At 43.5% G+C, this 27,910-nt stretch overlaps 1 protein-coding gene across 5 annotated transcripts; it reads left to right on the plus strand.

Moving 5' to 3' along the window:
• Positions 1 to 2,201: 2,201 nt before the first annotated feature.
• Positions 2,202 to 27,365, plus strand: kat6b (K(lysine) acetyltransferase 6B). Of its 5 annotated transcripts, none has more exons than XM_040038865.1 (17): positions 2,202 to 2,686; positions 4,994 to 5,856; positions 9,909 to 10,017; positions 11,910 to 12,025; positions 12,245 to 12,326; positions 12,828 to 12,957; positions 14,445 to 15,406; positions 16,528 to 16,649; positions 17,925 to 18,046; positions 18,177 to 18,318; positions 18,450 to 18,611; positions 18,996 to 19,089; positions 20,601 to 20,832; positions 21,102 to 21,261; positions 21,686 to 21,955; positions 22,758 to 23,046; positions 23,180 to 27,365. In XM_040038865.1, the coding sequence occupies exons 2-17, from the start codon at positions 5,239 to 5,241 to the stop codon at positions 25,987 to 25,989; spliced, it is 6,420 nt and encodes a 2,139-aa protein (XP_039894799.1). In that variant the 5' UTR covers positions 2,202 to 2,686; positions 4,994 to 5,238; the 3' UTR covers positions 25,990 to 27,365. The 5 variants fall into 5 exon arrangements, with proteins under 5 accessions (XP_039894799.1, XP_039894798.1, XP_039894802.1 ...); XM_040038864.1 differs by lacking the exon at positions 2,202 to 2,686 and adding an exon at positions 4,099 to 4,356; XM_040038868.1 differs by lacking the exon at positions 2,202 to 2,686 and adding an exon at positions 4,100 to 4,356 and having other exon boundaries at positions 14,445 to 14,500.
• Positions 27,366 to 27,910: the final 545 nt, after the last annotated feature.

The following is a 27,910-nucleotide window of genomic DNA, read 5'->3' on the forward strand; positions in this document are numbered from 1 at the left end:
ACGGGCCTGGTGTCCTGGCTCTGCTCAGCTGCCGCTCCACCCTACCCCTCATCATGCTTATTGGGTCCTAACTGGACTCTTGTGGTCTGGAGCTGCACTGCAGGGCTGCAGGAGATCATTTTTCTCAGTTTAAGGGATTAGCGGTCGCTCTTCGCTGGAGTCATTAGAGGGACCTGAAAATTAGGCTGATCCTTCGTACCCAGCTGTGCTGTCGCTGGGGGTTGGAGAAGGGGATCAGAGGGAGGCCCTTTCCAACCACCACCACCCCCTCCCTGCCTCCCTCCTCCTGTCCTATTCACTGAGGGCCAGCAGAAGTGTCGGGCAGTGTCTCGAGTGTTTTGTGGAAAATAATTCAACACTTATCTGTTCTACAAAGAAGTGTGATTGAGATTTTTTTTTTCTTTTCTTTTTTCGGTTCCCCTCGCACAACCTGTTACATCATATTGTCGTTTTATTTTCTTTGAGCACATCAGAAGGAATCCAGTATTTACACTCCCCGCACACGCAGCCCCGCTTTCATAATGAGGCATCGTTTATGCATTTATGCTAATTGGGGCCATCTAGGTGAAAATATTCTCCAGCCAAAATGTTATTAACAACTTTGAGACACTTTTTTTTTTCAATCAGCATTTTTTTAAAGGTTTCACACAGATGCGCTTTGAAAAGGACCACATTTCTGATTGGGCAAGATCACACTCCATGGCAGCTGGTTCATTTGCTTCTCAAGATGACAGATGGCAAAACACAAACACAAAAAGAGGGAGCCATGATTAAGTAATGAGAATGCCTGCCACAATAAGGAAACTACCAAACATACTTTTTCCTCCCACTTTTTGCTGGTTAACTTTTGCCTTGCTTTATGAAAGCAAAAGGCAAGAAAGCAGACATGGAAAACTGTACGTCTGATTTACATTTTTACGATTCTGTACTATGTGTTTGCTGCTCCATTTCTGCTTACCAGTCTAGTCCAGATTTACAAGTTTGAGTTAAACACACTGTGAGCTTTGAAGCAGGGAGAAGAATGTCTTAATTTTGTGACATTTGCCTACTTTTTTTTTTTTTTTTAATTGAGCATCATTTTAATTGCAGGCAAAAGAGTAACTGGGGCCCTGGCCAGTGTTTTGCCCCGCAGATGGGCAGCAGTGTTTGTGAACACCAGTGCGGCAGTTGGCAGGGATTGAGGAGGAGGTGGCGGGGTGTGTGTGTGTGTGTGTGTGTGTGTGTGTGTGTGTGTGTGTGTGTGTGTGTGTGTGGTGGTGGTGGGGGAGGGATGGGCAGATTGCAATGGCACATGCTCCAATTCAAATTATCCCTGGACCCATGCAGCAGTGGAGGACCTGCTGGGGCCCAGGGTGGCATTCATTATAACCAGACACAGGCAGGTTTTGGTCAGCGCCTCCATCGTGACGCGAGTCCCGAAAGCATCAAATCTGGACTCTTTGCGGTTTTACGACTGCACCTAAAAGGAAATGTGCATTTTTATTTGCGCACGTTTTGCCACAAATTATCATTAAGGAGATGCAAGCAAATGTCAAGGACTGCACGGGGAGGAAGATGGTGAGTGATCTGCAGGTCAACAGAAAACATCAAGGTCATGGAGGTAATGAGGAGAGCGTGTCTGATGAAGATGCAGCATAATGGCAAAAATGACAAGACAAGTGTTAAATGAATGCAAATCAAATTACACATCAAATGTGGCTCTTCTCCCCCCCACCACCACCACCTCCTTGGTTAAAGTCTTTTTAAAGGCTTCTTGTACAGTACTGTATGTGTTCATAATCTGATGGGAAGTTACCAATTATCTCTCCCTAATTACATCCGTATTACTGCTTGAAAAATGAGCTTTCTGGCATTTCTAATGCTGCTAAAGAGTTGGTGAATGAGAGAGGCGAGCGCAAATCTTTAAAAAAAAACAAAAAACTGAAAATTTAATGATCTACATTATTGCTTACAACTATTGCTCTTCCTTGGGCTTGGTGAAGTTAATTAACAGATTAGGATGGGGGGGGGGGGGGGGGTAGTGTGTGATATCCCTTGCGGCGCTGGATAGTATTGGCCAATGCAAGAAATGTGTAATATGTATATATGTATATTTAGAATAATAATAATAATAAAAAGTCTGGATTTATGTGTTTGTGTTGAAATGAGCCACATCAGAGCGCATCAACTGGAAGTTTTAAATGCCCACGAGGTGCTGGCGTTAATGGGGCTGTTACGACATCAAAATGTCACGTAGCAAGCCGTGGCTAATCCACACACACACACACACACAAACAAAACAAAAAAAACATGGAAGTGTAAAAATGTTCCTCTTGGCTCATCGCTGGACGTGTTGATGGTGAGGTGGTAGTGGTGAGAGGGGAGGAAAAAAAAAAGTGAAATTGACAATATCATTGTAGGAGCGCACTAAAGGGGCGACGGTCCGCTCCACTACACTGAAGTAGGGATGTCTACAGTGGAAGAAGAAGAAGGGGGAGGGTACCACTTTGTCACAGGCTGCTATGTAGATTAACCTTTCAATTAGTTGTTATCAGGTCCTCTCCATGTCTCGGCGCAAGCTTTTCAGCCTTCGTTTCAGGACATCAAATCCCGCGAAATCGCTCGGATATGTCGCGTCGCATTTTATCCTTCGACGTTTTCCCCGATAATGAAGAGGACTATCCGAGGGGGGGAAAAACTTGAAGAGGTAAAACTACCAGCAAATATTTACGGTAGCCTGTGCCCTCTCTCTCTCCCTCTCTCCCTCACGCTCTCCCTCTCTCGCTCCCTCTTTCTTTTCTTTCTTTTTTTTAACCTCTTTCCTACTAGTTATATGTTCATCCTTGCATGAAACTTGCCGTTAATTTGTTGTGCCTTCTCGCCCACGGCGGCGTCTGATTAGAGATCGGTTTTGTGCAGCCTATAACATCTTAACAGTGGTGGTGGTGAGTGTGTAAGGGGGGGTGGAGAAAGAAAAATACTGCGAAAAATCAAAAAGGAGGCTTGTGTATCATTTCTAATATATATATGTGTGTATAGCTTAGGTGAGAAATGTGAGGTGAAGCTGAGAGATGGGGAGCACTACTTGAAGCGAAAGAACTAGCGATACATAATTGAGAAGCGGTGATGAAGGAGCCACTCTCCCGGCAGCCGTGTTAACTTGTATTCCCTACTGAACATCTTTACTCCCCCCCCTCACATCCCTCTCTCCCGCCTCCAGGGCTCACTATTTGTCCTCATTGGAGATATTTGATAGTTAATGGTGATAAAGAGGTCATGCCATCGTTGCACGGCGCAACACGGGACGTTAATATAATTTTGCTGGCGGATGTGGAGCGAGCGCAAAACCTACTTTTTTTTTTTAAACATAACGCGTAACGGAATATATATTTATCTTCCCCCCCTCTCAATTTAATAGTTTAAATGTTAAATATCGGGAGAATTACGGCTCCTCTCGGGGAAATTATAAAAAAGGGGAGGAAGATAAAGAGAGAAGGAGGCAGGGACGGAGGAGGGGGGGGAGAAGGCGATAGCATGCATTTATGCCTGCAGGAGTCTTGCATATGCTACCTGGAATTATTTAAAAATAAATAAATAAATAAATAGAGATATGTGTGCCACTTTAAACCAGTAGTGAGGGCCTTTGCAGGTTTTATGCAAACAAATGATAGATTTAACAAACAGCCAATTAAAGTCTAAAACGATCCAAATCACTTTCAAGTGTAACCAACTGTTTCAAGGAGGGAATCGGAGTAAAGGTGGGCCGGTGTTAAACGCTTTGTAAATGAGGTTAAATATTCGTCTCATTTAATTGCAACTTAACTATTTAATGCCTGATATAGTGTATTTATAACTTAATAATAACCCTTCGCTACGTATGGAGCCGCAAGTTCAGATGTAACGCGTGCTGGAGGTGAATGATATCAATTCGTCACTGTAGGCACCTTAAGAGGCGGGTCAATTGAGTGAAGTGACAGATCATACAGCCAGTGCCGTGCCTCTTAGAGTGAGCTCATACATAAAGATTGACATGTGCTTTATCAAACCAGAAATCGGATCTTGTCTTTACAGCCAATATTGAAGTTGCTAGGGAGGGCACATTAGTGTAGGTAAGCTTTAATGAGACTCCATTGGATTGTAATCAGCGTCATGTCGGATTCATGTAAACTACAACATTGTAACAAAATGGCGACTGTTTAGGTGACATCAGTAATGCTGGCAACGCTGTCATTTATCTGCTCAACTCGGCGGAGCGCAAACTCTTCGGCGTGTTAACGTAGTTTTTTTTTTTGTCTTACCACCGCTTTCTTCCGTCGTCAAACGGCTCGGTGGCGACTGCGGACGTGCCCCGAAGCGCCTGTCAGCAGCTGTCAGGAAGTGAGCATTGATTATTACGTGTGTCATTAAAGCTCGCGCTGATCAGTTTCGTCGCCGCGGACGTGGAGCTGTCAAAAAAAGTCTCGTGCGGACAACTAACGGTTAAACTTTTACGTATGATTTCCTCTTTTTGACTGTAATATGTGTGTTTTTAGCCAGTTTGTGTGTGATATTTACGTGCAGCAGAAATAAATGTTAACTCCTAAGGTTGCCTCTGTTTTTTCCAAATGCGAAAGGGACTCTGAAACCGAAAATGTGTTTCTTTCGAGGTGACTGTGTACACTTTCCCAGAAGTCGGTAGAAGTTTCTAGCTGCCTGTCATAGTGTGAAAACTTACTACTTTTAGAAGAAGGGAAAAAAAGAGTCTCTTTTAAAATGGACATCTGGTTTGGTATGTGGATTATAGTGTCAGACTATGGATTAAGTCACTCTGATTTCTTTAGCAGCCATGACAGCGCCTGCATCTGTTTTTATCCATCTGTTTCTCATGTTTTAGCACATCTTAAAAAGTCCTGCATTCCTCTGGCTTAGCTTTCATACCCGATGTGCCATCAGATAGTTTACAGAATGTGAATAAGGAGAAATAAAAGGTGATCTGACTATTTGTTGTTTTTTCTTTTTTCTGTTTTTCTTTTAGATTTAATCTGGAATTTTAATAAACTCAGCTCCTGGTCAGCTGGTGACTACCATTGTGGAATTTACTAGTGCCAACTTTTGTTGAAGTTCAATGTGAGATACCCGGGATTGAGAAGAAATAGTGAGCGGATGCGGTTGTGGAACATAACTTCTTGATCTTACTAAGGATGTGGATGTACCCAGTTTTCAGCAGCAGAAAGGGGGAATCTTTATGGATCTCATTTTTGTGAGGCTAATTGTTCAACCATGGTAAAACTTGCAAACCCTCTTTACACGGAGTGGATTCTTGAAGCAATACAGAAAATCAAAAGGCAAAAGCAGAGGCCCTCAGAGGAGAGAATTTGCCATGCGGTGGCAACGTCACATGGACTGGACAAGAAGACCGTCCTTGAGCAGTTGGAATTAAGTGTTCACGATGGCTCTATCCTCAAGGTTACAAATAAAGGAAGCGCCTCCTACAAGGACCCAGGACATCCCGGAAGAGTTGGATCAATCTTGCCTGCAAATGCACCTGTGCCATCAAAGGAATCTATATGGAATTCGAGCGATCTGCGCCATATTGATTGGAATAAAATGCTTAGGAGGGCCATCGAAGGCCTGGATGATACCCATGGCTCCTCGCTAAAGAACATCGAGAGGTATCTGAGGAACCAGGATGACCTCTCAGACATTGTTGATAACCCCGCTTTCCGGCAGAGGTTGCGGCTGGCTGCTAAGCGAGCAGTTAACAACGGCAGGTTGTCAAAAAATGGTCCGAGGTATAAGTTCAGCCATGGAAGCGTAGAGGGAAGGAGCTCCAGGTGTCCAAGTGCTTCCACCTTGGTCCTGTCATCTGTGACACTCCTCCCCCACGAGCGAGACCAGGTACACACTCCTCAGCCTCTGCATTGTTACTCCTTCTTGATCTTACTTCAGTCGTGTTGATTCATGTGTCATTCTGAGCTTTTCTTTGCCTAATGCTGCTGTTAACCCAAAAGGAGACATTCCTAAAAGTAGAAACATATTCCTGCTGTTGTTGATGTCTTATTGTTTTTGATCTTCTTGTCAAGCTCTGACATGTGCCACAGCTTTTTTTGGGTTCTTCAGCAGTGGCATTTATTTGAAACCTTCAGCAGTTGGGAAGGTTGAAAGTTCAGGCCACTTAAGAGTAGGACTTTTATGATTGTGGTCTTAATCTTTGGGACTTAAAGCTGGGCAGGTCTGAAACAACGCCATCTAGAGTGCGTCCCTTTGGGATTGTGTTGCTGTTGGTCTCCATAATAAGAGAGCTTGGATAATCAGAAAGTCATGCTGACTGTGTGGTAGGCAGTCTGCTGTAGGCTTCCCACAGGTTATGTAACTCTAGCCTAATGACCTTAAAGGATGTGGCTGGCGTTTTTGTGAGTTGGTGAACAAAATTATGATAGATTATTGGTAATTTGCACATGAATGAGCATGTGTTGAGAAAGTAAGACTGAATATTCTCTGGACTGCATGCAGCTGTTATGAACTTGGTGCAAACTGAGATGCCCCAGAGAGGAAATAACACCATATAAACAAACTTTCGACATCCACAGGGTGGTTTATAGTTTGCAGAGATTGTGTCTTTGTTACTGGTGTTTAACAATAACACACGCTGCTGACAAATGTCTGCAAGATGACAGCACTTTTGTTCTTGCTTTGCAATTTTAAGACACTGTCAAAGAGTGGGAAGAGTGCTTGATGGAAAATGGTTTTCACTGCGTGACCTAAAGTGCAGTGTGTAGTCATCTAGTTAGTGTGTTGTCAAGGCTTTTTGCATATCATGTGTTGAGGCTTATCAAGATGAAATGCGGTCTAGTTTATGCACAAGTTATGCAGCTGAAGTAGCAAGCAGCATCAGGCTATAGAGATGTCACTCTGCTCTTCACCAGTTTCACAGTGAATAATCAGGAAGCGACACCTTGATACTGCAGCCACAACTGTGACTGTGTCTGTGGTGAGGCCAAAAGTGAAACTGAGAAGTGTTTAGAGACACAGTGTCCTGCAGTGGTTCTCATAGCTGAGGAAGGCCTGCTGTTTTCCATTTGGAACATTTCAACCTATTGCTCGCGGCCTGATGACATCACCTCGCCGGGTCCAGGTTTGCTGTTCACTTCAAAGGATGAGACAGCTCTGCCTGCTCAGTAGTTGAGTGTGTGTGCTGAGAATAAGAGATACTTTGAGGTAAAAAAGAGCAGTCTTGGTTTAGAGTTTATTAGATTCTGAAGAGACTCTGGCAGGAACAAAGGCAAGGAATGAGAGTTTTTTTCCTGCTGTGTTATGCAACCACTTGAGCTCTCTCTCTCTTTCTCTCTACCAGCACTGTTCTAATAGGACCCCACCCCCTCACTCAGGACAGCCTGCTCTTTTGAAGCAGCATAATTTCCTGTAATGTACTTAATTTAGAATCCCCAAGTAAATCATCAGCATCTCTTCAGCTGCGTTTCTTTCTTTCCTTATTTATTTTGCATTTTTCTCTTGTACAGATTGCAAATTGCTATTGGTTTTTAATCACCAGACACAAGAATATTCCTAATGGAAATTAATCCAGCTTCTGGATCAGCCTTCATAGCTGAGTCAGTGGAGACTGTGTTATGGAGCCTTATTAAGACTTATTATTTTAAACAACTTCACATCACTGTGCTTGGAGCATTTCATCAGCGGCGTACACAGGTTGCACATTAGCACTGTCATTATCAGTCTTTATCACTTTAGTGGAAATCATATTTATAGTTGTCTGTTAACCTATAATGAAAGTGTCACACAGTGCACTTCATGTACCTAAACAACAAGGCATAACCCAAAGTATTCCTAACACCAAGGCTCTGTTCTCAAATCCTGTTGTCTGCATCTGTTAGCAGTGATAATACAGACTTCGTTGATCGGTGATCAAGGACGACTGCTAATGTTTTTCCCCTTTTGTCTGCTTGAAGCAAGTCTCAATTCAACTTTGATGAAGCCTTAGCTGGCAGATTTTGCACAGTCGAGTTAACAAAACACAGGGCTTTAAAAGCAACAACATTTTGGAAATGACAGAAAATTAAGCAAAACGTCCACAACAAGTTCTAAAAATTCAGCTTTTGCCTTTACACCAGAGATATTCATTATAACATTTTGTTCTTATAGGTGACCTGTAATGATAATTTCAGCTCTATATTTTAATTCTTGGACTGTACTACAGTAGCTTTGCGTTGTTTATGCGTTGATAATAATCTTTATTTATATTATATCGACTCTAATAAGCCATTTTCTATCTGTCTTTTGCCCCCTTCACACCAGCTTTTTTCTGATTGGTTGCCCGTCAGAAGCAGAAGGTTTGAACAGCATATAAGGTTATCCACCCTCTGTGACTCTGCTCCTGATTGTTTGTTGATCTTATTGTTATTTTGTCCCTTTTGCGTACAAAAATCATTGAGATCATTATGTGCATTTGGACTGTGAAGGCAATGTTGTCTGCCCTTCTTGAACTTGCTGCCTTTTGTCTGGGTGAGATGTGTTTTATTGTGAGTTATCATCACATATATCAAAAATCACCAGTTACCTCCGAGCCACAGTGTTAAATCATACAGGTGTAGAGTCATCACAAAGCTCATCACATAGATTTTTTGTGGTTTTATGTCCATAATCACAGCTGTGTGAGCAGCAGTCTGCTTCTAATGCCAGCCCGCTTTCAAATATTGACCTGGCAGGTTGGAAAATAGAGTAATCATTGATGTGGCAGTAAACTGCTTCCCCTCGCCGTAGCAAGTAATTGATACAGCCAGGAACAATGACCAGATTGCCATTGCATCCTTGCTTCACTTTCCCTCTGGGGTTCATTTGGAGTGGAGTGACGGGTTGAAGGGATGCTGCTGTTTTTGTGTTTTGTTGACGAATGGAAAAGGAAAAACAACACCTCCCCCGATTCAAATGAGGGTCAGAGGGAGGTCAGTGCCAGCAGAAATTTGAAAGATGCAAATTGGGTTATGGTCAGGATGATGATCTGCGTCATAGAAACCAGGAACTAATTATGGCCATCCCTAGAGGGCCCTCCAAGGCTCCAGTCAATTGGTGAGGCCTTAGTGTGTAAACTGATGATGAGGTGGGTTATTTACGGTCACACCCTGCGAGTGTTATTTTCCGTTAAGAACTTCCTCTCGAGCTGAGAAGGAAACCGCAGTTTGTTTGTTGCTTCTGTAAGAGGCTTTTATGTATGATCTCACATTTAAAGGGAGACTTGTGAAAGCCATACTGCAGCCATCTCAGTTAAGTCTGGTCTTGATTTCAGCCTAAGATTCATTAGACTTTGACTGGCTTTGTATGAAGTAATGACACAAAGTCTTCCCAGCTCTCGCGCTCTCTCTGAAGTCGGCCTCTCTTCATTCTGAGTGATCAATGGGGAAATCCTCTTAAACCTTGAGCTCATATTTTACTTCTTCTGAACTTAACCGTAAGCCCTTAAATGAGCGTTTGTTCTGAGACTTGCAACATTTACTGTGGATCATGGCAGTAACAATGAGAGCATGTTTTATTATTGAGGTAATTTGATTACATGCTGGTTAATCCTTTCAGACTGGAGTGCAAGCTTTAAGAATTGGATTAAGCCCTTAAACTATGATTACTAAGATCACTTACCCATTCAGATGTAATGGATAAAAGAGGTGGATCTCAGATGCAGCATATCTCTGAGGATAAGATTCATTTATTATTCATTTCTAGTCTGTGAGAACTCCACTCTTTTATTTTTTTTCCCATTCTCTAAGCTGCTTCTTCCCGCTGATATTTTCATGGGAGTTTCATTGAATCCTCACTTTTCATGTTAACCAGCAATACATGAATAGTGATCTCAAAATCTGGATCAAAGATTTCAGCGCTGCACACACAGTCTGTCAGTCTGTCCCTTAATCAGTTTGTCTTTGCTTGTGTTCCCACACCAGCTCCGGGTCGACCCCATCCCAATATGCAGTTTCTGTCTCGGAACGAAAGAGTCAAATCGGGACAAGCGGCCAGAAGAGCTGCTGTCCTGTGCAGACTGTGGGAGCAGTGGTAAGTCACCTTGTGTAACGCTTCACTTTACTGCATGTTCCCACGAGCCATAACATACTGTAAACAAGACTAAACTGCTGGTATGTTAGCTCAGAAACAACAGTGTCAGCGTATATGTGGACATAGGTCAGAAATGTGGTTAAAATCACTGCACTGGCGTATAACATGATGTCATATTTATGCTATATGTATGAAATGTTGTGTTTGAAATGTTGTGCAAACTAAGCTAGATTTCTATCATCAGTCAAACGTTTTGCACATTTAATGGTGTTAAAATTCACAGTTTAGTATGTGCCTGTGTTTTCGTGTCACGACTCAGTAGTTCTCGATGTTTTCAAAAACATGTTCTTGCATTATTTTGGCATATTATCAGTATCCCAACAAAAACATAAACATCTTCTTTTCAGTAACGCTCCTTTGTGATACATTAACTTGTTTATTTCTCAAGTATAATAAATCCTACTTGACCTAAATTTACCATTTAAAGGCAGCGGTGTCAGTTTTGGCTGCAGAATAGTGCAGAATTACCACTTTCTGTCTGTCTGTGTGTGTGAGTGACTCTCTTTCTCCTTCTTTCTTGTCAACACTGAATACACAGCCAATCCTATTTGAATAAACTTTATTACCTGGGTGTTTGCGCTCACAGTGAGCTTTTACATTGTGGCAGGTTGATTGACCCATAGCGTGCGAGCAGGTTCTGGCCGTGGAGGAAGGCCAATTAAAATGTGTAAAGCAAGTTAACACATTGTACAAGATCAATAAAAAAAAGACACACACACACTGTGTACTCAGCTTTAAAGGGCTAACCCTCCTACCATGTTGTACCTGATACACAGAACAACTGTTGAGCAGTCAAAACCTAATGGGTAGAAGTCACACTCCAAGAGTGTGAATATATAGACATAAATAGATTATTCGGGGGTAGGGGGGGCCATTAAGCAGACACATTGCCTGATATAAACTAATTACATCAGCAGTATTAAAGAAATGCCAACAAATTTCTGTCATCTCACAGTGTTCAGTATATATTCAAGTCATCCAACCTTGGCGGTAGCAGTTTTCTGAATCGGTTAGGCAGATTTCATATTCTTTCACCATATTTTTCTCTTCCCTTTAAGGGATTTATTGGAAGAACAATCTGCAAATTGAGTGGCTGGAGGGATCCAAATTACTTGCGAGCCTCAGAAGGGCAGATGCTCCAAGTGACCATTACAATCTGAAATCACCCAAGTCATTTTCGCTCACTTCAAATTATTTTATAGAGCCACTCCAGTTATAGCAGATCAAAGATCAACCTTTCCCCGCTGCAGATTGTTGGCATTTCCTTTAGTGTTCTTTTGTTCCAGACAAAACTGCTAACCCCCCATAAAATTACCTCTGCCTAGGAGTCATTTATGTTTGAACAATTATTTTAAATGCCGTAAGGAATTGTTCTCCTGGTGACATTTTTATAGCTCAAATTTGACTAAGTAGCGTCGAGGTGGTTTTCATTAACCACTCGTAGTGTACACAAATTGTGCTCTCACTGTAAAACAGCTGTTTTACAACCATGAGAGGGAGCCGGGTGAGAGAAGAGGCAAGCTTTTACATGACTTTCATGGATCAGCTTCCATTAGAATGAGTGCTGCTACTGTTTCTGCCTCATTAAGATCAAATTATCTGTAATTAGTGGCTCAGATGTTTGATCATACTGTTTTTAGACACAACTTGTGCCAGGAGGAAAAGTGTTGTGGACATACAGGCACAGGCCCAGCATTGTTTTTTAGTGATGTAATATGTTAATGTTTAACCTGACTGTGTTGACAAATGAAAAACCTTGTCTCTGGCTCGGTGACAGCGCCAGCGGTGGTAAAATGTCCTGTGCTAATATGCATTTTTTATTGCTCCTAAAGGACATCCATCATGTCTGAAGTTTTCCCCTGAATTAACCTCAAATGTGAAGAGATTACGGTGGCAGTGTATTGAATGCAAAACCTGCAGCTCCTGTCGAATACAGGGGAAAAACGCTGTGAGTATTACACATGCATCTTAACACACACCATTTTCAGTGTTGTTGGCTTGAAGGTAGATCCCATTTTGTGCATCCCTGAGGATTTGTTGAGATTTGTAAAGCCTCTCTTGTGCACAATTGGGCTTATTTTTCAAAAAAAGAAAGACTTTAAATGACGGGGGTGTTACATGTATGCAACTGGGACATCCTTTACACATGCCTGCTGTTCCCTTTCAGGATGAGATGCTGTTCTGCGATTCATGTGATCGGGGCTTTCACATGGAATGCTGCGATCCGCCGCTTTCAAGAATGCCAAAAGGTGAGGTGTTTATACTGTCTGGCTTCTCTGTTTTCCCCCCTCTGCTGTCAATTCAAAGCCTTTTCTTCACAGAGGGCCGTTTGGGGCTGTCACTCAGCACACAGAGAAGCAGCGGTGGCTTATTAGGAGCTTTGCATGCATATCAAATTATTCCAGCTTCCCTGGGGAGATTTGCTATCTCTGGATTACAGTACTGACCCTACATTGAGGCTTGTAATGATGGTGCACGTACTGTAGTAGGATATTTGGCAGGCAATTCATACGAGTCACATAGCTGAGCTCAACAAGCTGACGCAAAGTCTATTTTTCCAAACGGAGAACTGACCCAATGTTTTTCTTATGGATTTTCGCTTTGTGCTGAGTAATTGATTGTCATTGTGAGCTGGTGGGAATCTCGCCAGCTCTTCCTATTAAAGGAAATGTTTCAAATGAATGTACTGTATGTCCTCTGAATTGATGAACCCACCCAAACGGTACTCTCTCTGTTTGGACACCCTCCAGGAACCTGGATCTGCCAAGTCTGCAGGCCGAAGGAGAACGGGAAGAAACTGCTGCACAAGAAAGCCGATCAGATCAAACGTCGATATGCAAAGCCAATCGGAAGGCCCAGAAATAAGCTCAAACAAAGAATGTAAGTGTGCTGTAATCTAACTAACAGCAGTTACATTATACTCAAGGTTAATTGTTTGGTGTAATAATAGTGCATCTGCTGGTAAGATCTCAATACATGGCAACATTTCTGTAGAGAAGTCAAATTGCCATTTTTATAGTAAACGATCCATGGTCCTTTGCAAACATGCATGCATTACAGTTTATAGCTTGACTCTGGTTTAAGTTCCTGACCTGATTAACTATAAATTTAAACATAAGCTATAATACATCTAGCCTCCACAGAGAATAAGAACACCCAAAAATGGGAAACAAATACAGATCACCTCTATGCATTACATAGAATTAATATTGGTAAATTCACGTGTAAACAGCACTTAAGTGTTGTTATTGGATAAAGGAGATCCGTAGACTTTACATATATATATATATATATATATATATATATATATATATATATATATATATATATATAGCTAGCCTTTATAAAAGATGGACGTTGCTACCAAGTCTTGTTTTTCTAATAGCCAGCGGGAGGAGACTCATCTACTCAAAAATGACCTTTCTGCACCCTTGTTCTGTGACCTCTGGAACCACTTTCCTAATGAATTTGTGGTTTCTGTCATACTAAGTACAACATAGTTGAAGTTATTTTTGTAAATAATGCTCGTGATTAGTGTCAAAAAGGAGAACAAACCTGAGTATGCTTTAAGGTAGGGCTACCTTAGAACTGATGGCTCACTTCCCCTATGAGCGTCTGCTCACAGTGATGGCTGACGTGTGTGTGGCTACTTCCATCTTTTTAAACAGTCTATAGCTGGACGGTGTGTTCGCTCTGGGCTGTAGCAAGCCCCTTAAAACTACAGAAGGTTTAGTATTTTCACTCTCTTGTGTATTCAGGCAAGATGTGCAGATGTATTTTATATCTTGATTTGAAAATATATCTTGATATAAAAAAGTTTAAAAAAGTGAATGTAAGATGATTTGTGCAGCCCCTCTATCATTACAATATTTCTATTTAAATGCTATTTTCAGTCAGTAGCAGTGCTAATAATAGTTTGAATGCCCTTTTATTGATGCCACGTGGGGGCATTTCTGCTGTATGTTACAGCAACAACAGTAACAGTTAAATTATATAGATGGTTATACAGGTTATAATTATATAGACAGGCATTTTTATGTGTGAAAATGAATAGATGTCCACAACTTACATCATGCTGTGAGCATTTTATTCATCCTGTGCCTGGGAATATGAGCTCCTGGTGTCAGGGTAGAGAAAACAAAAATTATTGTGTCTAACTAAGAATCTCGCAGATAACTCTGAACAGGAAATATGAAGCAAGACTTTAGGCTTTGTATAAATATTACTGTTAACGACATTACATTTCTGAGAATGATTTGTGCCTCAAAACGTTAATGACATAATTACACGTCTGAGTTGATGTTTTTGGTTACATTCATGTGTCAGCAGTGAGATCTACATTTACTTTGCTGTTCTTGTCCCGGCAGGTCTGTAACCAGTGGTGACGGCTCCATGGTAGCACTGGGAGGAAGGGGGTCACCTGGTAGGGGTCAAAAGATTACCGTCTGTTCCACACCTTCATCTGGTCATGCTGCATCTGTGAAGGACGCCCGAGACAGATTTGCTGTTGCAGACCCTTGTTGTGCGGTCGACGCCACCCAATTCACCACTTCCACTCCCTCCACCACTCCCCTCCTCACGCCCACCTCCACCCCAGCTACACTCACTGTTAACAAGAAAATTAAAGGGCTTATCGATGGGCTTTCGAAATTCTTTACTCCTTCCCCCGTGGGCCGTCACACGCGAGCTGTAGCCATAGAGTCGCCCGCCAAACAGTTAAGCTCTAGAGAAAAGGGTCCACCCAAACTGTCCAAGCCACCAGAGCCGTTTGCCTTTGCTGCTGATGCCTCTCAAAAGATAACCCCCTCATCCTCTGCACTTCCTCCTGCTTCCACATTGCCCGGACTTAGCCCCCCCTCGCAGGTGTCCAGCAGCTCCACTTCTGCTAACTCTCCCCAGAGCTCTTCCAGCCAGTCTAGTGTTCCTTCCCTGAGTAGTCTCTGCAATAGCAGCCAACTTAAGGGACTTTTTGACGGACTCTCTCACATTTTTACTACTCAGGGACAGTCACGGAAAAAGCGACTACCTTCCTATGCGCCACCTAAGCCCCTGCCCCATAAGCAGTACTCCCCCCATACGTCCAAAACGGGGCCCCAGCGCCTTGGAAAGAGCGAGTTTAATAAAAATAGGTTAGACTCCACAACTGCTGGGCCAGGCCGACCCAGAGGACACCCGTTTAAGATTGTCAGTCATTTCAAACGTAACCCTTTCTTTAAAAAGCGCAGGACACTAGGCAGGCTGAGGTATAAAGGGAGCCCTCAGAAGGGAGCCCTCTCACCAGGAAAGGGAGACTTGACTGACGGAAGAATTAAGCCTGAGAATAATCATGGTAAGCAAGGCTCGAAATTCCAACCAAGACCTGCGTCTCCACACCTCTAAGCTTCTTCTTTATTTTTTACTTTCATTTTTTAAAAGCTTGACACTCGCAGTTATTTTTTTCCAGACTAGAGCTTATCTTTTCTTTGAGAAGGCACCCTCAGCACTCTAACAGACTACTAATCTTCCTCCTAATTTAAATTCTTTTAGTTTATTAACACAATTTCGTTGCGTTTTGACTTGACTGCGGAGTATACGTGGCTTCCATCCTCTCGCCCGTTGGCTTTTGTCATAGTGCATGGCCCACTAACTCCCTCATGTTGCTCCTTGCTCTGTCTTCGACCGTCTGCAGTAGTGCGCCCATTGTGATCACTACCTAGTAGAGACTGTAGTCCCATCGCCCTCTTCCTCATCCCACCCTCACTCTTGAAATCACTGTCTCCTCTCAACCTCACTTCCAGCGGTCATTACGAACCAGTGATTCACCCACCCAAGCTGACTCAGAGCTGACACGATGATTATGGCCTAAGTGCAGTAACCCTTACATTTCACTGTCTTCAGGAGTGAAGTCACAGCTTAAAAAAAAAAAAGAAAGACATGTAGGGGGAAAAAAACCAAACGGATGTATGTTTCAAGAAGTTCTAAACAATATCCCGCACAAACACTCGTTACTCCTCCAGCACATTTCCATAAATATGTTAATGATGCATCACTTCCACTTGTAATGGGTTTTTGTTTTGGTGGTTAAGTCATGGTGTTGATGTCTTTCATAAAATTACTGCCTGCTTTCCAGCATCAGTTGCTTTTCATGTCGACACTCGCTCCCTTCACTGCATCTGCTTCTTAATTCATGGGAAACTGTCTTGGTGGATGACTAAGCACATGAAAGCGGTTACGCAATTAGAGTGATTTAGTTTCACTTCATTACATTAGGGATTTTCATATAAACATGCAAAGATGATACATTATGAAATTCCTCTGAGACACAGCCTCAAACAGGCTCAGCAGCAGTGCTCACAGTATAAGCACATTTGCATAGAATGCATTTATGAGATTATTCCACGGCTGCTTCAAACGGGGCGCTGTTGATGTGCCGCCTGATGTGTTGATGTCGTGCTATTGTTCCTCTAACAGGCCACAACGGGGAGCTGCACGTGAAGCAGGAGACCCAGGCAGACTTTGCAGCCATGTCCAGAGACCACGTCACAGAGGAGGACATCGAGACCTTCACACGAATCCAGGAACTCGCTGCTCAGGTAGGAAAACGCTATAAATCTTTTGCTCATTTTACGTGCTTGCAAGAAAACTGAAAGGAGAACCAAAGTGGGATTATATACACAAAGAAGGTCTTTCAGTGATAATATGTCATGTCAGTTTTATTCAGCTCTCTTGAGTATATTGTAATATAAAAGGAGCCAACTTCTAATCCAATTGTGTTCATTGCTTAATTAGTAAACTCTTGCCAATAAAAAAGCTAAATACAAGCCAAGAATACATGAAACAATAACCCATGTAAAAGAAAGTCTTCTTTTTGACTTTTTTGTGTAATTTTGCACTTCTTGGAGGTGAACATTTGTCAGCATTTTTAGACTAACACTTCAGACATATAAGCCTAGAGACCCCCCGGAAAAGTGTATTTCCTGACCGGTTTGGGAGTTATTAATTAAGGTTGCTGGCAGTGTCCATATGAAATCGGTTGCAAAGAGGGTGCTGCACCAAAGGCTCCTTGCATGTTTTGGTTGCTAGCAGGTTGCCCATAGTTTGCATGGAAGAAAGGGACTTGTCTACCCTTCACTTTCCGAGCTGTAAGGAAACTTGTGCAATGCTAACTGGAGAACGTTCACCCTAAAAACTGCACCTTTTGAAATGCGTTGGCTGTAACAGTAAAACACCACTGTCCGGTCTGTAGGCCCGTGCAGCAGGGCATAACTGAGCAGGCTAACAAAACATTCGTATAGGTTAAATTCTCCGCCTTCTTCAGACTGTTTATCTTTGACTGAGGGTACAATTTGGCCTCAGTCAAACTGTTTGTCTTTCCACAGAACATTTTGTTTTTCTAAGACCCTGAAGCATGACTCTGGAGTTTCACTCTTAATTTAAACAGATAGATATACTATACGTCTGGAATGCATGGGTCTTAATAAGCAAAAAAGCTTATTTCACTAATACTTACGAATTTAAAAGGTACTAATTTTGGTTAAAAAGATCAAGGGCTCAAATATAACTTAGTTTGTTTATAGACTCAGAAAACCATATAGACATCAGAGAATATGCAGAAATGCTGAGTAAAAATAGTCATTTGAAAAAAAAAAAAGAAACGGAAACCACTGGCTCAATTGGTAACTGGGGTGTCAGCATGGTAAAGCTTATCTTATTTGTGCGACTGATTTTGGGCAGATGTATCTTTCATTTCTCACGAGAACCATGAACCACAATCTCGTCTCGACAGAGTTCTTGACACGAGGAACTGTAATGCTGAATTATCTGGGTCACTATATTTATCAGTGTGTCTTTGTTAAATCTTTTTACAGAGAACCGGATCTCGTTCATCACTGATGAACACAGACTCCGTTCGATGCCCCGCTGTCATTGAATTTGGGAAGTATGAGATCCAGACCTGGTACTCATCACCTTACCCACCTGAATATTCAAGGTAAGTAATATTTTTTGCACCAGATAATGCCAATTTCTTTTGTTGCTGGTGCCGAGTTTATTTCAGTGTCCTGTTATAAAGCCTCTCATGCTGAAGTACAAACCTCAGCTCTCGTTTTTGTCTTCACCAGATTACAAAAGCTTTATATATGCGAGTTCTGTCTGAAGTACATGAGAAGCAAAAACATCCTCCAGAGACACACAAAGAAGTGTGGCTGGTTCCACCCGCCAGCCAATGAAATCTACAGAAAGGACAACCTCTCCGTATTTGAGGTCAGCTTCCCTTTACAGCAATAAAGCAATAACTGTATGCTGCATGAGATCCCACTGAATGGGCTCTGGGAGGGTGGGGGAATGGGAACTGTTTGAACAGTGTCCTCTTGCTCTTTTTATTCCGTGTTTAGGTTGATGGAAATGTCAGCAAACTATTCTGCCAAAACCTCTGCCTGTTAGCCAAGCTTTTCCTGGATCACAAGACCTTGTATTATGATGTGGAGCCTTTCCTCTTCTACATACTTACAAAGAATGATGAGAAAGGCTGTCATCTTGTGGGCTATTTCTCCAAGGTAAGAATTACAGAGTGATTTTATGGGAAATGAAGGAATACCGCACATCATTTGTGAATGCTGATACTGAGACCTCACGGTAGTTTGTCTATTTAGTGATGTGGATTTAACTTCCTCAGTGGTTCAAATGTGGGGAAATTTTCTGCTTTCTCAGTTTTAGATGACCGTAAATTGATCATCTTGGAATATCTAATGTTATAAAAATTCAAATGTCAGTTGCAGCCGTAATTCTCACACGGCGATACTTTTTAGTGAAACATCTCGGTTTGTGTATTTGATGTGCATGTGCATGTGCACAGCTTTAGACAAGGACAATGGCAGGTGCAGTAAATTGCCAGCTTCAGCAGAGCTCTGACATACTTGATCTGTTTCTCCTTCCCCCAGGAAAAGCTTTGCCAGCAGAAGTACAATGTCTCCTGCATAATGATCATGCCTCAGTACCAAAGGCAAGGATTTGGAAGGTTCCTTATTGATTTCAGTAAGTTCCTTAATGCCTTTTTAGACCACCACACTTGGTTTTTATTATTGGTCTTTACAAACAGTTTCAGATTAAAGGCAGAGTTTTGTAGCTTATGGCAAGGTGCTGTTATTTTGTTAAGGCTTTTCAAGGGGGTCTAATCAAGAGCATTCATGTACAGTGCTTAGGCAATCACAGAAGATTAGGAGTGGGAAACATAACATTCTGGCTGCAGTATTAATTTGATGGCCAGTAGTTTTCACCTAAGCATTGCCTGAAGAGCCCCCCCCCACACAGACACACACACACACACACACCAAATTCTCTCTCCTTGACTTCTGATGAGCTGTGGATGCTGGTTTTTTGTTTTAAGTCTAGTAAATGCAACACATACAATATTTAAAGCCCACAGTCCACTTATGAAAACAGTTGCTGCCTTGAGTGGATTTTTGTGTTTAGGCAGGCATTTTTTTGTCATTATAGGCATTTTATTATTTTTCAAGGGTTGTCTCCGTGCCGACCGTGGAAGACAAGGAAAAAAAGGAGCGAGTGCAGGGGTGGGCAGGCGGTAATGGAGCATTTGATTTCCTGTTCACTTTGGGAACCATTGAGACAGAGATGCGAGAGGATCTGTGATATTGAGAGTGTGCTGATAACAAAGACAGGGATTAAGGGAGATTGAACACAGCTGAGTTCTGAGCTCTTTGAAGGCTTTATTGGAAAATGTAGCTTTGGAGCTGGAAGTTGTTTAGATTAAGATTTTCTGTTATATTGGATTGTATTAGAGGAACACTTTGTCTCAGGTAGCTCTCACAGCAGAGCATTAGTGTGTGTAAAGCGTTCTCTTTCAAATCATAATTCACAGGTCTCAGAGTAGCGCTTTTGTTTTGCTTTATTAATGATAATATACTTGTGAAATGACACAAAATGAAAAACGACTTTTTCAATTAACTTATTGGAATATTCATCTCTAAGTGTATTTATCACAAGCTGCTGTTCTTAGCTTTAGTAATGAATATTGTCATGATTACTGGAATATTATGTGTTCCCTGTTTTGTGATTAGATTAGCTTGTTTGGTTCTCAGTAGTGGGTGCACATTAAAAGGCATTAATTAATTTCATGCCGCTCATAATGGATGACCCTTGACAGGGCTGCTATAAAACTAATTACACACAGATCCATATTAGTATTTTTTCCTTGTGCGTTATCTCTCCTAAGTGCAGTCTCCTGTGAGCAATGACATCCAGCTGCTTCTCTGTTTCGCTCTGTCGCTTTGTTTCCTCTTTCAACCTCCTTTGTTGCCCTTGCTGGCATGTGTCATACCTTCTGACGGAGGTTGAAGGAGTGGAAAGCTTCTCTCCCTTTTGCACTATTTGAAGGTGAATCCCAACTAGGGTTTGGCGTCACATCTTTACATGAATACAGAGGGAAGGGGGGAGGCGCAGGGATTGGATTACAATCCGAAATAACCCAGCCGCTGCCTGCAGCTCGACTAAAGCATTTTGTTTTTGTTTGAATCGTGTCTTTTTAGGTTACCTTCTCACCAGGCAAGAAGGACAAGCTGGATCCCCAGAGAAGCCGCTGTCAGATCTGGGTCGCTTATCCTACCTGGCATATTGGAAAAGTGTCATACTGGAGCACCTTTATAAGCACCCAGATAAACACATCAGTGTTAAAGGAATAAGCAGGGCCACTGGGATGTGTCCACATGACATCGCCGCTACTCTCCAGCAGCTTGGCATGATTGACAGACAGGATGGCAGGTCAGTTTCAGAGCCACAGTCTCCTTCAACTTGCGCTGCCGCTGCTGCTTCTGCTGTCTGACTTATCCAGGCCAGCGGGTATTTTTAACAGCATATCCATTAATGCCGCCGAATATTGACAGAAGTAAGTCAGGTTAAGCACCCCCAAGGACACGAAGCACCTGCTGCCCCAATGAGCGCTACTTTAACGCTCGTATTTAACCACACTTCACCCTCTGTTACCTTTTGTTATGGATGTAGAGTAATGTGCTTTCCTCTTCGCGAAATAGGATCGTGCTGATCAGAAGGGAACGACTGATTCAGCGACACATGGAGAAGCTCAGGGCGAACCCACGTCAGATCGAGGTGGATCCAGACGCCCTGCGTTGGACACCTTCCACCACTCTGAACGCTGTCCTGTCTGAGGAGGAGAGGGAAGCAGAGATGGATGTAGGTTCCTTTGTTCAAGAAACACTAGTTATTTGTTTCTGCTTGCCTGCAATGCTGTTAGTAAATGTTTGTTTGATTAGCTTGGGAGTTCAAATAGAGGCCATTAATGGGAAAGGCATTCTCACTGTCAGCAGGCATCTAATGTTGTGCAAAATTGCTCTAAATCAGTTCACTGCATAATTGATAGTACTGAATATTCCATGAAATGCAATCTTTCCACGGTCGCTTAACAGGAACGTTTCCTTCATGACGGGCAGACATCCAATCATGACGCTGCTCTTATTATCAGGAGAAACCTGCAGTGATTCATTTGTCATGATGTTAATTCCAATCTCTTGCTTTCCCATTAGCGTCGTTGCTCAGATGTTGGATCCGTGCGTGCGCCTTTCCCAGAGATAATGCATCTTGTCTGTTTAATTACCAGGCTGAGCGGCTGAAGGAGCAGGCCAGTTGCTGGGAGAAGGAGGAGAGAGAGGGCTACATGATGACTCACAGTAGTAGGCAACCTCTCACGAAGGTCCACTGTAAGGTTCCCTACAGGACCTACGAACGAAGGCCCGCACCGCCCTGGACCAGGCGCATCCAGCTGACTGAGGAAGTGAGCGATGAGGAAGCTGACGACGATGACGACGACTCAGATGGCTCACCACCCATCTTGACAAAAGCCCATGCAATGCTTGCAGCCAAGAGAAAGGTGACTGTCAGTGTTTGTGTGTGCCACTGTGGAGTTTGCTTCTAGGACAAAGTGGGATTGAGTGTATGTCTAGATGTTTTCCTTCATTAAAGAGCATGTTGTGGTTGAGATGGAAAGGTTTGATAAATATTCATGAATTCAGTGTAGGGTTCAGTGGCTTCCTCCTGTCATCTCGAGCCTCCCTGTGTGCCTGCAGCTGTAGATAATAGATTGTGTTTTCACTGCTGGTGTCGAGACTGTGCAGGCTAAACCTTGTACTATTGTCAGTGGTCATGGTTAATTTACTGCCCTCCTCTGTGCTCCTCACATCTGTTCCGTCTATATGGCACTGCCCCCTTGTGCTGGAGATAATATTACAACTGGCTGCATGATGTCAGGGGAGACCTTTTCAACTAAAACACTATGGAAACCAGAAAAGAATGACAGTGGTTGATGGGGTTTATTTGGTGCATTAGTTACTGTATTCATTTCGCATTTTTCTTATGAAGGATTTCGGAGGGAAGAGCGGTTACAGTCTGAGGCAGTCGGTGGGAAACAACTGGAGAATGTAAAATATAGACTGTGGTTTCTGCTTACTCTGCCTTTCTCATTTGTGGGTTTCCACACCAGCCTGCATTGCTCAAACATTTAGTCTTGAGCTGTGGTTTTAACATTTTGCATTTAGCACAGAATCCTGTATGGGTTTAAAAGCTGTACCATCATGGAGGTCATCCACTACTGCCCCACTTTCCAGCATTAACAAAAACCAATCTGCTTTGATTGAGGTTTGTTTTCATTGGTTCTTCTCATGTTTGTATTTCAGAGAACCCTGGTTCTGAAGAAGAGAGGGCGTAAAAGAAAGCGGATAAACAGCAGCGTAACGACAGAAACCATCTCAGAGACGACAGAGGTGCTGAACGAGCCATTCGACAACTCGGAGGATGAGCGTCCCATGCCCCTTCTGGAGCGCACTTTTAGAGTCGGTGAGATGGATGAAGATGAGGAGGAGGCACACAAGGACAAGACACCAGCTGCACCGATAAAACGACGAAGAGGTCGCCCAAGGCTGGAGAAAAATGCGCAAAAAGACAATCTCGAACACTGGAATGAAGGTACTTGAGCTGTGACTGCTGTTTACAAAAAAACAAAAAACAACTAAACTTTATATTTCTTATGTTATTTCTCTACACTTCTATGCCTATGTCATGGCAAACCAGTAAAGTGTTGCATTGTTTTGATCTGTAGGAGCTGATCTTCTCTCTAAGAGACCCAGCAAACCCCGTCCAGTGAAACGGAAGAAAGGCTGGCCCAAAGGAGTGAAACGTGGACCTCCTAAATGGAAGCTAAAGAACGAAAGAAAGATGGGCTTTAAGCTGAACCTCTACACACCCCCTGAAACTCCAATGGAGGCAGAGCAGCACCACATTCATACTGAGGAAGCAAAGGACGGGCCGCACCAGGATGGCGTCCATGTCGATGAGGGCAGCAAGGCAGGCAGAGGCTCGGCAAGTCCCAATATAATGCTGGACAGGTTCCCCTCTGAGCCCCCAAGTCCTGCTGACCATGGCTCCCACAAGTCGAGCTCTCCAGAAGCATCACCGGTAGCTTCTCTGGTGTGCTCCCCAGCTGCCTCTCCTGGCGCAGTGTCCCCAAGGCAAGTTGATGCAGCTGATTCACCAGAACCACCTGAAGATGACCAGCAGGAGGTCCAACATGAGCAGAAATCCCCAGCCAAAGATGTAGTGCACAGCACAGAGGGTGCTGTATCGCTAGAGAATGAGAATGAGGAAGATGAGGAGGGCGAGCAAAGAGCCCAAATAGAGGATCAGGATGCAGATGATGAAGATGACCGCCACAGCAAGACAGCAGGGCCAGAGAATAATGCAGAAGACCTGGAAGAGAGTTCGAAAGACTTACCCAAATGCATGCCAACTTTTTTAGATGCAAAAGAAGACAATGACTCTGAGTTGAGTCAGCAGGTTTCTACAGTACTCTGTAGTGAAGCGGAACCAGCTACTGCTACAGAAAGCATCCAGGATAGCGCGCCGGCAGAACCATCAGAAGCAACACCGGCACCTGAAGCAGCAGCAGTCACTTCAAAAGCAGCTGTAGACTCTGATAATCCTGCAGACTCTGAGTCAGAGGAAGAGAGTTTGCATAGTCCTTGTCCAGAACACCACCTGCCTCTTCCGCCTGCAGAGAGGCCAATACTCAATCCCATGCTGAGGGAGGATCCCCCAGTCTGCACAGAGATTGACTCAGAGACAGCCCAAGCTGTTCAGTCCCTGACGCAGGAGACCGAGCGGGAGAATGTTTTCCAGGACTGCGTGGAGAGCCAGGAGCCCTGCAGGAACCTGCAAACGTATGCCCATGTGAGCCAGAGCCCCCAGATCACCTCGCTGGACGACTGTCCTCAGTCAGATCACAGCAGCCCCCTTTCCTCTGCGCACTCCCATCCCAGCCAATCAGTACGCTCAGTTAACAGCCCAGCTGTCTCCATCCTGGACAGTGGCTACACGCAGATCAGCCCTGACCACAGTGCCATCTCAGTGCCGTCGCTCCATAATATGGAGACAAGTCCCATGATGGATGTACCGTCGGTGTCGGATCACTCGCAGCAGGTGGTGGACAGTGGCTTCAGCGATCTGGGCAGCATTGAGAGTACGACAGAGAACTACGAGAACCCCAGCAGCTACGACTCCACCATGGGCCAGAACAGCTGCTCATACGGCAGCATCCCCCCTAGCGGCCTGCCCCAGAGCAGCTGCGCCGTGAGCCAACAAATGGCTGCCGTTAACCCCGGCAGCTGCGGGATGATCCAGCAGAACAGCCTGAGCTCACCGCCGCACTGCAACGTCAAGTCACCGCAGGGCTGCGTCGTGGTTGAGAGGCCTCCGAGCAACAGCCAGCACAACCAGCACAGTCAACACAGCCAGCGCAGCCAACACAATCAACACACCTCCCACAGCAGGCACGGCCCACACAATCAGCACACCCAACACAATCAGCACGGTCCACACAATCAGCTTACCCAGCACACTCAACACAATCCCCACAACCAGCATAGCCACCACCACAATCATCACCTGCAGCACAATCAGCTCAGCCAGCACAATCCGCATGCTCAGCATAGCCTTCACAATCAGCACGGTCAGCACAGCCAGCAGCAGTCTATGACTCAGTGCGCCATACCCACCAATTTCGCCACCACCATGCAGCTGGCAGACATCCCTGAATCTGGCAACCCAAACTTTACCCTCTATGAGAGGATCAACCACCAGGGGGAGTATGGCAGCGGGCACTATTCTCAGTCCTCTGGCCTTAGTCTCGCCAAATTGCAACAATTTACCAACACATTCATAGAGCACCCTCACTCGCTGCCTTTCAACCACTCGGCCTCACACCCCATCACATCATACGCCAACACCCCCTCATTATCATCGCAGCACTCTAGCCTGGTATCCTTGTCCCAGACGCCACATCGAGTCCCCAACCCACAGGTGCAGGCCACCGTGACCCCGTCCCCGAATCTCAGCTCACCGCCACCCATGATGCTACAGCGCAACATGGGCATCCCGCACTCGCAGCGGATCCAGCCTCAGATGGCCTCCAAAAATCACATCTCTGCACGCTCCAAGTCGGCCTCGCTGTCGCACCACCAGCAGCAGATGTACCCCCGGCCGCCACAGGCTGTCGCCATGCAGGCGCCATCCAGGACGCTGGCCGCCATGCCACGCATGAACATGAGCATGAACATCATGCCGGCACCAGCCTACAACGTCAACTCCATGAACATGCCCTCCCTCAACGCCATGAACGGCTACAGCATGAGCCAGCCCATGATGAACAGTGGCTACCATGGCAACCATGCCTATATGAACCAGTCACCCCAGTACTCTATGCAGATGGGCATGATGGGAACACAGCCATACCCCCAGCAGCCCATGCAGGCTCCACCACATGGCAACATGGTGTACACTCCAGCTGGGCACCATGGCTACATGGACACAGGCATATCCAAGCAGTCCCTGAAAGGGCCTTTCATCAGGCGGTAACTGTCCGCAGGACTGAGCTGCTTCTCCTCGTGTGCATTTTGCTGTTAAAAGATGCACTGATTTGGCCTTTTCCCTTTTTTCTTTATTTCTTTTTGTGTGTGTGTGTGTGTGTGTGTATGTCTTCATTTTTCCTTCTTTTTTTTTTGTTTTCTTGTTGTTGTTATTGTTAATGACTTATTAAAAAAACCAGCAGAAGCAGCAGCACTTGGAAAGAATGCAAAAAATTTCTTCAGTGAGTAAACTTTGAAGTTAATGTTTGAAAAGTATTTTTTGTTCCTCCAGATGGGAAGCCTTACATCATTATGATGAAAATCTATTTAATTAGTGTTAGTGTCTCTGATGTGTCTTTAGACCAGGCGGGTTCAGAGCTCACAGGTAGAGATTTCATCAGTGGTCTTGTGTAGCAGCCTCAAATGAAGCCATTTAACGTGCCTGCTACAGGTGGAGATAGTGGCTGTTTGAACCTGTTCAGTGTACCTGTCTAACAGTGCTGACAGTTAGTTTGTACTATACTCATGCCTTTGTATATTTAAATTATTGTACTTATTTTGTAAAGTGACAACTAGCATGCTTCAGTCTCTGTTAGTGACAGTGCATTGAGTAGTACTGTACAAGTGTTGTGCTTAATAGCAAGCCATTTTAAAAATATCTGGCCTTTACTAGGTTTCCCTCTATGGGGAGAAAGATGAAAAACTATATTTTGTTAATTCTAATAATGTAAAAAAAAAATATGTAAACTTAGTCTTGTTTTCTGTTTGGTTTGAGAGGTTTTATTGCTATGTATGTATAATTCTGAAGTCTTTTGTAACAGATCTCCTTGAGGCAGCTTTCTGTTTAATAAAGCAGACTGATTTCTGTCAAAGTAACAAAGCATATCTCAGTGTTTTTACCCTGAAAAATTCTAAAACATTTCAAAATGTCCAGAAGTGTGGCAGAATTTAAAAAAAAAAAAAAAGAACTAAATGATTATAATGATGAATAACAATAAAGAAAATATAAATTTAGTCCAAAGTCGATATTTTACATAATGCCTTTAAAGCTACGTTTTCATTCCATCTGTAGATTTGTTTTCTATCTTTATAAAATGTTGGATTTATATTTTACCGAAGTGTAGAAGAATAGATCCTGTGAATAGACCAAACTAAGCTAATGGATTGCATGTAAAACGCAACTTGTACTTGTGTTTTTGTTTATATTGCTCTTTTGTAATCTTTCTACCTGTACAGAGTTGCTGGTAAGAACGGGGGGAAATACCTGGCTATGTGCACACAAATCGGACAGAATGACATTCTTGTATTTATGACTTTTCTCCTTTTTGTCAGTCACTTAAAATGCTGTACATTTTAGCATAAGAATAAATTATGATTGACCATGTACTTCACTGTTCCGCTTTTAATTTCAAAACATGCGTGTCGCAGAACCCAGCGGTAGATTTTGAAGGGTTGTGGTAATCCAGGCAGGTGTTTTTTTCCTGGAGATTTGCTAGGACGGGGCTGAGGCTTAACTTGATTTGCACTCAAAATACTTATGAGTCGGGCTTGAATAGACCTGATCCTCGAGTAGGACATTTATTCAGTGATCTAAGAGCCAACTTGGATTTCTCACTATGATTTGCAGTTTGGTTTGAGACTGTCCCTGATATATAGTCATGTGAAAAACTCAAGTGCACCCCATGATTCATTTGCTTGTACAACCACCTTCAGCAGCAATAACGTGACGTAATCATTCTCTATTTGACTTTATCAGTCGCTCACATCTTTGTGAGGGACTTTTGGCCCACTGTTCTTCAGTTCACTGAGGTTTGCAGCTGTCTTAAACTCCCGTCACAGCATTTCAATCAGGTTGAGGTCTGGACTTTGACTTGACCATTGCAACACCTTAATTATTTTCCTTCTTAGTCATTCTTTTGGAGACTTGCTGC

Source organism: Simochromis diagramma, unplaced genomic scaffold (genome assembly GCF_900408965.1).
Source record: "Simochromis diagramma unplaced genomic scaffold, fSimDia1.1 OVJJ01000402.1, whole genome shotgun sequence".
In the NCBI taxonomy this organism is placed as follows: domain Eukaryota; kingdom Metazoa; phylum Chordata; class Actinopteri; order Cichliformes; family Cichlidae; genus Simochromis; species Simochromis diagramma.